At 38.5% G+C, this 14,125-nt stretch overlaps 1 protein-coding gene across 1 annotated transcript in view; it reads left to right on the forward strand.

The window, feature by feature from the left end:
- The window catches only part of SEC24D (SEC24 homolog D, COPII coat complex component), a 61,544-nt gene that overhangs the window by 18,974 nt on the left and 28,445 nt on the right, over nucleotides 1–14,125 (forward strand). Inside the window, exon 9 of the mRNA XM_081208063.1 lies at nucleotides 12,820–12,958. Within this exon, the coding sequence (XP_081064189.1) occupies nucleotides 12,820–12,958 (139 nt within the window). The remainder of the gene's footprint in view (nucleotides 1–12,819; nucleotides 12,959–14,125) is intronic.

A 14,125-nucleotide genomic window follows, 5' to 3' on the forward strand; every position in this document is an offset into this window, starting at 1 on the left:
TCTAGAGGGCACCATGTTGGGGAAACCTGATTTAAATAAACCTCAGTTTCCTAAGTTTAGTCTTCTTGATGAAATTATGGTTTCCTGCTACGTGAATGAGCCTGCATGAGCCTTGGGTTCCCTCCTCTTCTCATTTACAAACCACAAGAGAAGATTAAAAGTGTCTACTTCTGATCTTTAACCTGAGGGGTTTGGCAAGTGTGAAGAGCTGTTTCAGATGCTATCAGTTTTCTGTATAGTCCATGTACATGAATTTTCCACATGTGAACCATTAAGAGACTTTGATCTGTAATTCCTTGGCTCTTCACATACAAATTCTAAAAGTTTTTTTTAAAAAAATTGAATGATGTATTGATGAATATTTAGATAAAGACGTCCACACAGAACACTTGTGGATCCAGGCTGTTCTGTTCATTTGAAATAAAGCGATTTGGGGTTCAACTGAAATAAACATTACAGCTCTCCATGTTTATCAGAACTCCATACAAAAAACAACAGCATTGGATTGTGGCAACCAACTTATGGATCCAATTTTGGGTGTACAAGGATGTGAAGAATTCTTTGAAGAAATAATTTCTACTCAAACACTTATAACTATATTGCTGTCTGTAGTTCTGTATTTCAGAACATTGTCTATACAGATTCCTTCTATATTCATCAACAGAATTTCTTTTCGTTTTCCTCGCTCCAATAGGGATGACCTATCAGGGGTATTTATAGGGTATTTCTTTGAGAATACGATATCATTGTTTGACAGAATATATTTTTAGCCGACCACTGCTTTAGCAACAGACTATAAAAATAAAAGACAGCAGCTATCATGCTAGGCCAGGCGTTCTGCAAGTTTGTTTTGGAGATGTATGACTATTTGCCAAGCCTGGATAAACCAGATGATCTTTGTTTAACATTTTATGTTACTTGCCACTAATATTTTCTTGGCTAGAGGTAACATTCTACAAATTCAAAAATCTTATTCCAATTCCAGATAATATATGTATGTTTGTTTAAAATGTCTAAAAAGAGCTTGGATTGCTAGTAAATGATTCCCACCCCCCACCCCCGTGATCTTATTACAATTGGTAAAATGTACTTTGGCAGGAGACACTGGTAAGTTGAAAGTTAAGTGGGTATTGTTAATGGTTTTCATGTTTATTATGTGTACCACCTGGGACATTTAGGGTGTGGATTACATATAAGTAACATAAATATATTCCTATAGATTAGATTTCATTATTTGTGTAAGATTTCTCTAATAGAGGATGAAATTTCAAAAGTGGGAAGTAAATAGAATAAGAGAAGGTCTTGGAACTTAAGTGGTTCATAGTGTAAATTGTCATAAGCCCCAGTACCTGTTACATACTGCACGTTTCACTAGCATAATACCAGAGTTTGAAGAGACATAGCATTCTGTAGCTGAGGCTGGTCTGAACAGTGCAGTGATCTTTGAAAGCACCCCATTTCATAGGATTTTCCACTCCTATTCTGACCTTTACTCCCATACCTATTAGCATTTAGTAGTCCAGACCTTTCAGATTACTGATGGCAGAGAATCAAGACTCTTGGCTGTAGTTTGTCTGTTTTTCAGACACTGTATTTTCATAGGTTTCTTTGAAAACATGGGGGATTGCCTATCTGGGTTTTCTCAAAGCTGACCCCCTTTTTTACTCTTGATGATGGAGAAATCATTTTGTGTGATTGCAGAATCAGAACTAAAAAGAAAGCTGCTGCCATCTTTTATTTTTTTTATTTCCAAATTCATCTAGAAATTGATTGATAGAGGCAGAATGTGAGTGGCATGGAATTGCACCAAACATGGTTTTCTTTTGCAATGGGTCACAGAAATATGTCTATGCTTTGGATGTACTTTGAGAGGTAAGAATCTAGACTCAACCTGCACATGTTTAACTCCTAGTTAAAAGTTTCATCCAATATGTGGACCAGGATGAGTCAGGATGTGGTGGAGGAAGCAGTTGCTGCTATTATTATTATTATTATTATTATTATTATTATTATTATTATTATGACGCAGGTGGCGCTGTGGTCTAAACCACAGAGCCTAAGGCTTGCCGATCGGAAGGTCGGCGGTTCGAATCCCCGTGATGGGGTGAGCTCCCGTTGCTCGGTCCCAGCTCCTGCCAACCTAGCAGTTCGGAAGCACGTCAAAGTGCAAGTAGATAAATAGATACCTCTCCGTCGGGAAGGTAAATGGCATTTCCATGCGCTGCTCTGGTTCGCCAGAAGCAGCTTAGTCATGCTGGCCACAGGACCCGGAAAAACTGTCTGTGGACAAACATCGTCTCCCTCGTTGTGTGTACAGACCTTCACTCGATGGTCTTTGCCTATATACAGAGCTGCTAAACTTGCAACAGGAAGGAAATTTTGTGGTGGAAAGTTGATCATATTAGCGACAAACCTCAGTATTTATTTTGTGGTTGTTGTTCTTTTTCATTTTTGTGTGCCAGGACTTTCTACAGTGCACATGCTCTCTGTTTCTAGTGCACTGTGGCTCATCTGAATTGCCTAGGTCGATTGATGGTTGGAAGGCCTTGCATCTGAGTGCTGAACTAAATAGCACTTTGGAAATCCTGGTTCTGTTATCTTTGAGCTGGTCAAGATCTTGTTTCATGTCTGAATCTAAAGAAAGTAAATGCATGCAGGCCAGGTTTTAGCCCTCTTTGGGGTAAAATGAGTAGGTAAGGGTTGTGGTCTTAGTCACAAGGACAGGCTTTACCATTGGGCAGAATGAGCTAGTCGTATTAGGCAGTGGATGCTGGGGGCACAGAGTGGCAGTGTGGTGTTGGACAACAGAACTGTCCGCTGTGCAACCTGCTCTACATTCCCTAACCTAATCACTAAAGTGGGGGGGGGGGGAGCACCGCACTGCTGCTCCACCCTATCCTGGTAAGTTGCAGACACCACCAGTGACAGGAAGACAGCTCTGCCCCACCACTGGCTGCATCAAATGTGTACAGTATTCAGTATTTCAATTCAGCTGTACAGTTCTATTTAAGGACTCATTGAATGGCCAAGTGTCAATGTGTCACCCTTCAAAACTAACCTAAAGGTAGCAATTGCAATTCTGTGCCAGGGGAAAGCTAGTTGACAAAAGGTCTTGCTTCCCACTCAGCAAATACAGAACAGGCCCTGTGCTTTTCATTTGTTTGTTTTTTGCTCTGGCAATTATATGACAATGTTTTTGTGGGGGTTTTTTTGTCCTTTATTTTAGTGGGCTCGTCTGCACCTCCATTTGCCCGACCTCTTTAGCCCCAAGAAAACCCGCAGTTTGCATCTGGATTGGAACATACGGCAGTCAGGTTTTCTGAGGACTGCTGTTTGTTCCAGTTCCTTGGTAAACAGTATATTTTCCAGGGGAAATCTGTGTGGCTAACACAAAACCTCTTGGACCTGTGCCTAGGAAGCAAGAGACAAGCAGAAAACCACTTAGATCCCTGCTTTATAGGCACAGGACAAGGAGAAGTATGGACGAGTCCATATTCTGAAATGGAAACTGTGTTCCGCTCTTTTGCTGCCAAAATGGATCATAAGAGCAGTCATAAATTAAAGAGTGTAAACCCTGCTCCAAGCCTTAAGGGACCTTGCACATTTTACAAAGCTGAATCGGAGGGAGATTTAAGGCACTGGTTTTCAAGAAATCATACAAAGTTTTATTGAGTTTACATGTGCAAAGGAAATATCTCCTTAACTGACTTTACATAAGCACATTTCTATTTCAAACGCCCTACTTCTCAGCATTTTGAGGGTGATGTTTCATTTAAAGATTAATTTCCATGGAACTGAAGGAGCCTTCCTGGGAAATAACTAGATAGTTGTCTGGGTTGCTGTTGTTGTTTTTATTCAGGCCCAAATGATTCTCTCCTTCCCACTGGTTAATGTTGAACATAATTCACCAGTCCTGCTCTGCATAGGCTTATGCTTCTTAATTTTGATTTATTTATGATAAAATATGAAGTTGACACTTTAGATCTGCAAAGTGATCAACACTTCCTGTTGCGTGTTGAGGTTCCCATGCCACCCCCCAAAATAATTCACACATCACACATAAATTTTTGTTTCAGGTTTTTTGGCATAATTTTGGCCACAACTTTATTCAAAATACAAAAATGTGAGTGGTTGCTTAGGCATTGGTTATGACTATCTGTCCTTGCCCCAGGAACAGAACTGACTTCCGGATTCCAGCGGAAGCCAGTGCGGGAAACAATTATTGGGTGAGAAATGAAGCTGGGCCTCAGTCCCTCACTTCTCACCCGCATGTTCCTGTGGGGCTTGCACAGCCCAAGTCCGATGCCAGGGACAAGGACGAAAAGAATGGCAAGCCCCTGGATTCCTTTAACGGAATTCCCTTTCCGCAACACCATTGGAGGGGTAGGCACTTACCCCTCCACCAACCAATTTTAACCAATGCCTAACCGCCAACCTTACAAGTTGTGACGATTTGCTACGCAGTAGGCAAAAAGCAAATGGCACCAGCCAATCAGCCAGATGGCAAAATTCCTACCAGGCCCCTGCACCAAGGCAGATGACCCCATGACAGGCATAGCAAGGTCAAGCAAATGAACCCCCCCCCCATTACAGGGAGGGTGGGAGGGTGATCCGGTGCAAACAGCCAAAAGGACGCCCAAAGTTGGGCATCCAGCATTTAAAACCTCTGACCCCCAGTTAAATCAGCCATGATAAAATGGGCTCAAGACATTGGTTATAATATCATGTCTGAGGACTGGGAAAGGTTATGGACCACCGGTATGAAGTTTACGGCATGTAATGCCTTGAAAGAAAACATTATGAAAATGGTATACAGGTGGTACATGACCCCAGTCAAGCTTGCTAAGATATATCATTTGTCTGATAATAAATGTTGGAAGTGCAAGGAGGCTGAAGGAACATTCTTTCACCTTTGGTGGACCTGCCCAAGAGTGAAGGCCTTCTGGGAAATGATCTACAATGAATTAAAAAAGGTGTTTAAGTACACCTTTCCTAAAAAACCGGAGGCCTTCCTCTTGGGCATTGTCGGCCAAAAGGTGCTAAAGAAGGATAGAACGTTTTTTATGTATGCTACCACAGCAGCAAGAATTTTGATCGCCAAATATTGGAAGACTCAAGATTTGCCCACACTGGAAGAATGGCAAACGCAACTGATGGACTATATGGAGTTGGCCGAAATGACTGCCAGAATCCGAGACCTGGGAGAAGAAGCAATGGAGGAGGACTGGAAAAAAATTAAGAACTATTTGCAAAAATTTTACAAGTTATATGAACTATAAAAGATGCATAATTTGAAATACCAGCCCCAGCAATGAGAGCGTAATATATATGAAATTGGATAACAATATTGAAAGAACCAAAGTTTAAATGTTAAATACAATAATAGGTTTTATTTTTAGAGTAAATGGATAATAAGGGATTTAAACTTAAATTGCAATTGAAAGTATAAAGAAACACATGAAACAAGATTATAATTTGCTGACAAATTTATTGTTAAGAATGCATTGTGCGGGAGATGTGGGGAAGTTCGATAGAAAGATGAAGTAAGCTGTTGAAAAGTTATACTTTTTTCTTTTTCTTCTTTTGTCTTTTATCTTCTTGTTTCTCTTTCTTCTGTTTATGTCTGAAAAAATGTAATAAAAACTTTTTTTTAAAAAAAAATAAAACCTCTGACCCCACCTCCAAATTTGGCAACATTCAATTCTCCCCAGAGACCCAATTAACCATTTCGCTGCCTGCGTTCTTCGCCAAAATCCGCCCAGCAACAATGGGGTGGCTTGCATCCCCAACCGCAACATGTGCTCTCTGCTATGGAGAACATGCTTTCTCAGACACTTTCCTGTATATCTAGTCACTAATCATGTTTTCCTAATGGGAGAAGAGAGAATGAGTTTGTTATATCATAGAACAGAATTTTGAATCTATGACCCCCACTTTCAGTATGAAAATACTATTTTGGGGACCATATATGCAGGGCTGGTGCTTTCATTAGGCCAACTAGGCAGCTGCCTATGGCCCAGACCTCAGAGGGAGCACTACTGACCTTTGAGAGGCACAGATTTATACAGATAAGTTTTGTTATATCTTATAAATTTCTGATAATATTTTACTTATATTTTTTCTACAAGACATCTGTTTTTGAAAACTGAAGTTAGCAATTTGGGGTGTGTGTAATTAGTTAGCCTTACTGCATGTATGTCCCATTATAGGCATAGGAATTACCTGAATGTGTTTAAAGCATCAAGAAAACCAAATTAATTTTGGGCTCTTTTGCTGGGCAGGCTTGAAGGATGCAAAGAATGAAGGGTACAGAATAAACTTTTAGTTAACAGAAAATATCCTTTATTTTATGCCAGTGGGAAACAAACAGTGATGGTGCTTGGAGCAGAAATTAGAAACTTGCAGATTTTCTCAGAACCCTTGTGTAATGGTTTGTACAAAATCACAGATACATGGTATTCTGTTAGTTCTATATGGACGGCTGCAAATATCAGTAATCCTACCACATCAGTTCAGCCCTGAGTGAAAGCCATGGAAGGCAAAGGCTTGGTATGGAAGCAGAGGCTTTGTTGTAAATTGTTGTCATGACCTTCCGATAACAAAGTTAAAACTATAACTCTCTTATTAAAGTAGCAATTACCCATCAGTTATGCATACAAGCTTTGTTCAATTTCTTTCCTTTCAGTTCCTGCATTCTGATTGCTTCTGTTCACTGACATTTTGGAGACATGTTGTCTAAGTACAGTTTCTTGATTATCATCACGCATTCCATTTCATGTTTCTGCTTCCATCATTGGTTAATCCTGACTACTGACCTTCCCTTGATAAACAGTGTGGCCTATCATCCAAATAACAGTTCAGCACTTCAAAGCTGAGAAGTAGTTGCATGTACTTTGTCTTGTTAATTCAGGCACTTGCCCCTTGGACTCCACAATCACTAGAATTTGTGGTATTCTACTCTGCTGTCAATACCAAGCACATCATACATTTGTAAGAATGTGTGTGTGTGTGTGTGAGAGAGAGAGAGAGAGAGAGAGAACTACACAGAATTACAAAAATAAAAACGTCGCCTTGTGAAGATGTACACATATAAGATATTGTGGAAAGCAGAGGACATGGCCTGTTTTATTTCTTTTTTGAAAATGGACTTTGTATTTGTTAATCATGCATTGTACAATGCATTTGCAATATCTACTTAAAGAAAAGTTGTAATACTAGAATATTGTTAATGACTTTATTACATGTATTCCCTGCTGTGTCATAGTACAACCAATTGTTGGTTCAATGCATTGTCTCATCCCATTAGCTAAAAATAGCCAGATCCAGATGATTTTGAAGGTTTTAGTTGCATGGATCTTAAAAAATGACAAATTTTGCATAATTACATAGCCGTGCAACTTCTAAAAAAAAAATACTGAAGGTCACTCACATCTGGCTTATGGCGCCAATTCTATAGATGCCACAATCCCAATTAAAATGGTGTCTTTGACAATGGAATGTGGTAATAAACCTTCAGTTTCATGCATTGGCCAATGTTGTCTTGGTTCCCTTGGCTTTGTTCGGTGGATTTAACGTAAAAGGGTTTTATTTGCCTTTTTGATTTCATGCTATGCCGGTGACATAGAAAGTGACATTATCACTTGACATCTGTGAACATGTTGACCGCCCAGGCATGCCTCTGTTACTTCTTACCTCAAATGATGGATGTGAGGAAAATTTGTGTTGGCTGTTCTTCGGATGGGGTCATCTTTGTCTTAACAGCATTCACACATTATTAAGTTGCAACATACAATAAGAAAATCTTTGAACACTAAGGCAGTTTTCACCAGAATCACTTCATCTAATTTATAAATGTCACATGTATGATGATGTCACTCTGACCAATGCTACCATATTCTAAGAACATAAGAGCCTGCTGGATCAGTCCAATGGCCTATCTAGTTCAGGATCCTATTCTCCCAGTGGCCACACACATGCCCATGGGAAGCCCGTAAGCAGAAGTCAAACACAAAAGTACTATCCCCTCCTGCAGTTTCTAGCAGCAGGTATTCAAAACCACACAGTCTCCAATGAGAAGCCAGAGCAATAGCCATCATGGCTAGTAGCCATTGATAGCCTTTATCTCTATGAATATATCTAAACTTCTTCTAGTCATCCAAGTTGTTGGCTTCAGTTCCTTTTCTTAATTGAATTTGCCTTTCTCACAGCTGCTGAGCACTGGGTTGACATCTTCATCAAGCTAGCTACTTTGATCCCAATGTTTTGTTCCTCAGCAGCCACTGCCAGTTCAGACCCCACTGTGTGTATATGTGAAATTAAGGGGAGTTTGCCACAATATGCTACTGCTGCTACTACTGTTTTAATAGCCCTGAACAATTTAGAAACACCAGCAAGCCTCCACACCTTACTGCTTACTCCTAACCCTAGATCATTTATGAATACGTTAGAAAACATGGGTCTCAATATCAACCCTTGGGGACTCCGCTTTCTATATTCCTTCATTGAGAGAACTAGCCATTTTTTCCTTTGTTTTGCATCCTGTTAAGTAACCAGTTTCTGATCCATGAAAGGACCTTTCCCTTTATCCTATGACTGCTAAGCTTACTCAAGAGTCTTTGGTGAGGTACTTTTTCAAAGCTCCAAGTACACTGTGCCAACAAGTTCACCTCTATCTATATGGTTGTTAACACTTTCAAATAACTAAAATAGCTTAGTCAGACTGGAATTACTCTTGAGGAAGCTATGCTGGTTCTGCTTCAGCCAGGCTTGTTCTTCTATGCTTCATTATTTTATCTTTAACAACACTTTCCACCAGTTTTCCTGGAACTGACATTAAACTAACTAGACTGTAATTTCTATAATCCCTCCTGGATTTCTTTTTAAAAATTGGTGTTACTTTGGCCACTTTATAGTCTTCATATAAGAAGGCTGCTCTGGGGGACAAGTTACATACTTTAGTTAGAGAGCCTCAATTTCACATTTGAATTTGTTGAGAAATTTCAGGTGAATATAATCCAGACCTGGCGATTTGCCGGTTTTTATTTTGCCTATTAGGCCTAGAATTTCCTCTCATCACCACCATTTGCCTCAGATTTCTAAGGCAGAAGAGGCTGCGAATCCTTCATCTTATATGTTACATGTAGGAACATTGCCACACAAATTGTTAACCAGAGCCATATATGCCTCATTCCTCCAGAGAATCCTGGAAACTGTAATTTGTGAAGGGTTCTTCAAATTGTAGCATTGCAAGGGATTATATGGTGGAAGCAATGTACTTTAAATGTATGGTGTGTCTGGAACCATAATTTGTTTTTAATGTTAATTAGATACAAAATTGTGTAAATAGCATCAGTTGTAAATGCACTTTAACTGTTCTAGGATAAGTATTTGTATACAATATAAATATGAGAAAAATTAGCAATACATGTCTAGCATTTACCAATCTGATTAGGAAAAAAGTATCCTACTTTACTCTGGGGGTACTACGAATTTTACTGGTTGCTTAAGATTTAACAATAAGCACAAGCCCTCAATATCTCCTAGTACACAGTGCCACCTACAGAGAGTATGGTGGATTAAAAAGTGTGTGTTCCAAAATCTACACATCACTTTTATTCTCATAGGAGAATGAAATTATCTCCTCACCCCACCCCACCCCACCCCAGTATGAGTACAATGTGTGTACCGCATTTTAGTCAATTCAATAAGATATGTGTGCATTGTTATCAATTTACTAGGATGAGTGAAATGATAAACTTGCATACAAAATTGTTGCCTTGTTACTATAGGCTTAAAATTAATTTTAAATCTCATGTGTAATCATCAAAAAAGAAGCTGTTGGCCATAGATCTGAATTCGTAGAAAACATTTTTTACAGGTTGTTGATTTTGTATTACTTGTGTCATCATTGGAAATATTGAAGCAAAAAGCCTTAGTTTAAAATTCAGAAGGGGATGACTTCAAGGAACCATAAAACTCAACCAAAATAATTGCTTCTAACAACCATGATGGCAATCTCACGTTGATTTGAAATGAATAGGACATTACTAGAGTAAGTGGTTTCCTAAAAACATGAAAGTTAAACGGTACTATTTTGGGGGTAACTAGATAATTCCTGCAATGAGTGGCATTTTAATCTTATTGCAGAGCAGCTTGCATGTATTTACACATTTAACCTAGTTTAAATGGGTGATGCTGTGGCAGCTCTGATTACATGATAGCACTCCCACTCACAAAATAAACCCCTATTGCTTCTAGTTGTACTCTGGTTGCACTATAGAAAGACAGTGTGGGTGTTTCCTTTGAATGCCTGTATTCTAATTTAGTACTGCCGACATCTAAAAAAGGAAGAAACTGAATACAAAACTATTTAAAAACACACAGTGCTAATTTTGCCTCCTTAGGGACACAGCAAGAAAGGAAAGTGGGGCAACCCACTCCAAATATGATGATAAAAAACCAAGCTGATTTGTTTTCTTTTTACTAAACCTGTCTGTAGTAATAAATTGGATACAGGCAAGGGGAAAAAAATATGTCTGCAAGTTCCTAACCTTAACCAATGACTTTTATGAGCATTCTTATTTGTATGTTGAGCCTTCTGGTTTCTGGAGACACTTTTAAGATGATGTGTTTATTACAGTTTCCCTTTTCACCTTTACAAGTTCACTGAGGTTCATTGTCCATTGCAAAGCAGTGTCCCAACAAATTATGTATGGAAAAATACATATTTGCATGTATACGGAAATTAATGAAACAACCCTCATCACCTCTAACCAAACTATTTGCATGTTGGACACAATCCAGCACAAAATAAATACTTAACCCTGTCCAATACTGTCATACCAATGAGAAGTAAGGCTTGCTGAGTTTAGTGGAGCTTGTTCATAAGTAATTGTATGTAGGATTATAGACATAGGGTGAAATCTGTGTTCATATGCCAGTGGAACAGACATAGTTGGTGGATTGGATGCCCCTCCCCTGCTTGCAGTCCCCTGTGCTCCCATAAAATCTTCTCTGGAAAATTGGGGGTGGGGGCTACTAAATATTGCTGTTGCAAACCTCTGCTCCATTCATTTCAAATTATTTATATCCTTATTAACTTCTGTTTCCATTCTGCCACTGAAATATATGAAGGCTATCCATCACGAATGATTAATTCCTTGTGCAATGGTTCAGAGACATAATATGTGTGACTCCCAATGCTGAAAAGACAAACTTTTGTCAGTTTAAAAGAGGCTTGTTTTTTCAGCTTCAAAGAGAGATCCATATATACTATCTAATCTGGATTGTAGCATTGGTCTGGAAAAATTGCTCTTTGACATTTTATATCAAAGCCCAGAAATTCGTCTTTCGCCGACAGAAGTTTTACTGCTAAATTCCCATTACATGATCAAAACATTTCAATAGCCATTCTTCTTCTCCCACCCCAGAATGTATCTTTTACATAACAAAGTGTTAAGCATACTTTTTGTTGGAGTGTTCAATTTGGTTTACTGGTAACAGGTTTTGTTTTCAAAAATGAAGAAATATTCATTGTAGTGTGACATTCTTGGTGAATTGTAATATCGAAGTAGCATTTTAAAACAGGGGTAGCCAACATGTTCTCTGGATGTTGGACTATAATTCCCATCATTATTGATCTTGGCTGTGCTCTCTGGAGCCAATGAGAGTTGGAGCCCAACAACATATGAAAGGAAGCTCTTCTGTTTTAAAACTTTGTTAGAGGAGATAGTATTTAGCACACATGCAATCATATTTTGCAAAAAGGTTTTTGGGAAGACTGAAAACTAATACTGGGAGAAATATTTATTGAAATGAATAACAAACTTGTACACAGTGTGAACTAGCAAAAATAAATTAGGCAAAGCATTCTCAACAGTAAAAGAGAGCAAATTAATTTTAAAAAACATACATTTTGTGTGGGCCATGCACATTTCTTAGAAGAGACCCTATAATTTCAATGGAACTTACTTCCAAGTATATATTATCACTCTTATCCTACACAATTATGTGGGGTTAGTGGCTTAAATGTTTGTTTACAGTAGGTATGATCCAGCCAAAGTTAAGCATTTTTAAATCCCACTTGATTCAGTGGGAGAGATTTGTGCTTAATGCTGCCATTAAAATAAGGTAACCTTGAGTCGCACATGCTTAGCTAACTGTGTTGTTCCCTAGTAATTATACATAATGCTTCAGTAAATTTGATTGGTAATCTAGAACTTCTCCATTGTAAAGAGTTGGCATGCAGTGATCTTAGATTTCCTTTCACTTGCTTCAGTTAAGTAACAGGAAAAATAAAAGCATGGTTTGTGAATTAGTGAAAACACCATTTTCTTCACATAGTCAGGATGTGAAGAAGATGTATTGATGAATCAACACTCTGGCTTGGCTCTAACATAAAAATCCTTTTTGAGAATGATCCATGTGCTCCTTTACCATTTCCCTTTCATACTCTCATTGCGCAGCAGTTTTTGGCAAAGAAATCCTGGTTTCTCAAACCACAGTTTCCCAGGCGATCCAAACTGAGAACTCAGCTACACAGCTGCAATGATAACATTACAAATGTGTTATAAAAATGTGACACCAGATGACCCTGTGGATCTCAATGGCAGATTGCATTATATATTTTATAGCGGGGCTTTTTGTAGCATTTTCAAAGTGTTTTTTAATATCTATGTAGATCCAGCCTAAGAAACTGTGGTTTAGGGCTACCTCCAAACAAGAATATGAAACCAGCAACAATTCCAAATTGATTGGTGCTTTGGTAGTTTAGTGATCTTGTTTAATCTGCAGCTAAGTGCTTTTTTAAATTCTCCGTAGACACCCCTTTATGTGGTAAATCATGGTGAAACAGGACCTATTCGATGCAACAGGTGCAAGGCTTATATGTGCCCCTTCATGCAGTTCATTGAGGGTGGAAGACGATATCAGTGTGGATTTTGTAACTGTGTGAACGATGGTAAGTAGTACTTATTTATTTTGAAATAATGGAAGCCACTTTCTAAGCAAATGTGAAACTACTTAGGTCTTTATTTTTATTTTTTAAAGTTTTTGAAGACTTTGTTTCATTTTCAGGCCAATCTGCATTGACTTGAAAGTCACATTAATTTAAATACCTAAGAAAGTAAGTGAGCCCAAGGTTGCATTCCAAAGTAAGGATCTGCATCTTGCTAAAACTACGTGATGGATTTTAAAAATATATATATACTAAATGCTTAACTTCGTGTGAACATGAAGTGCTGAATGACTCATACATCAGAATTTTTATATGTGGTCTTCATGCTCTTTTAGACCTAATTTTGCTATGGACTTTCCTTGTGTCATCCTGGATATCAGAATGGAATTACTTAACCATTTGATCCAGGAAAATGGATGTCACTGGGAAGAGCACAGAACTTGTTTTCTCTAGCCTTAAAGCTGTGACGAGTTAGAAATTCTTTCATTAAGAAAATTCTCCTTCCTGGATGCAATCATCTGGAATGGGAAAGGCATAGGCATTTTGGCATGCAGAATAAACTTTAAGAGCAAAACCTGTGTTGAGCTTTTCACTGGCTTTCCCTAGGGAATGCATATGTATGCACTCAACAAGGATGATCAAACTGTTCTGAGAAAATGTACCTGAATCCTTTGTTCTGAAAAGTTCTGTAAAATAATATGGCTGCTGTAATGATTTACGTCTTGTCTGCAATTTCATTAGATTGAATAGGCATGCAGAGGAGGTTATGCCATTATATGAGATTATTTTCTGAGCAGGCTGAAAATGTGTTTCAAAGGGGGAAGCATATTTTAACTGCCCAGAAAAGAGCAAATGTTTAGGTTGTTGCATCCCTTTATGACAGAGGATTTTAATGGTTAAATCATCCATTAATTTTCCCATGATGGGAGTTGCTTTGAACACAAGATGCCATGCCATATTTGTCCAAGTGCAGTTGCATGTGACTCATAAGTACGAGTTCCTGAGCTTTTGGCTGGTTCCCAAGACTTTGCCAGAATGAGTCTTTCGAGACGTTTGTATCTAGTTGGATTTCCTCAGCTGGATCAAAGTGGCAGCAGAGAGCTTTCCCTAATACAGTAATCTTTTCAACTCTGAAACATGAACCTCGAAAGACTTATGCCAACTCTTGTT

Source organism: Podarcis bocagei, assembly GCF_964188305.1.
Source record: "Podarcis bocagei genome assembly, chromosome: 9".
NCBI lineage: Eukaryota > Metazoa > Chordata > Lepidosauria > Squamata > Lacertidae > Podarcis > Podarcis bocagei.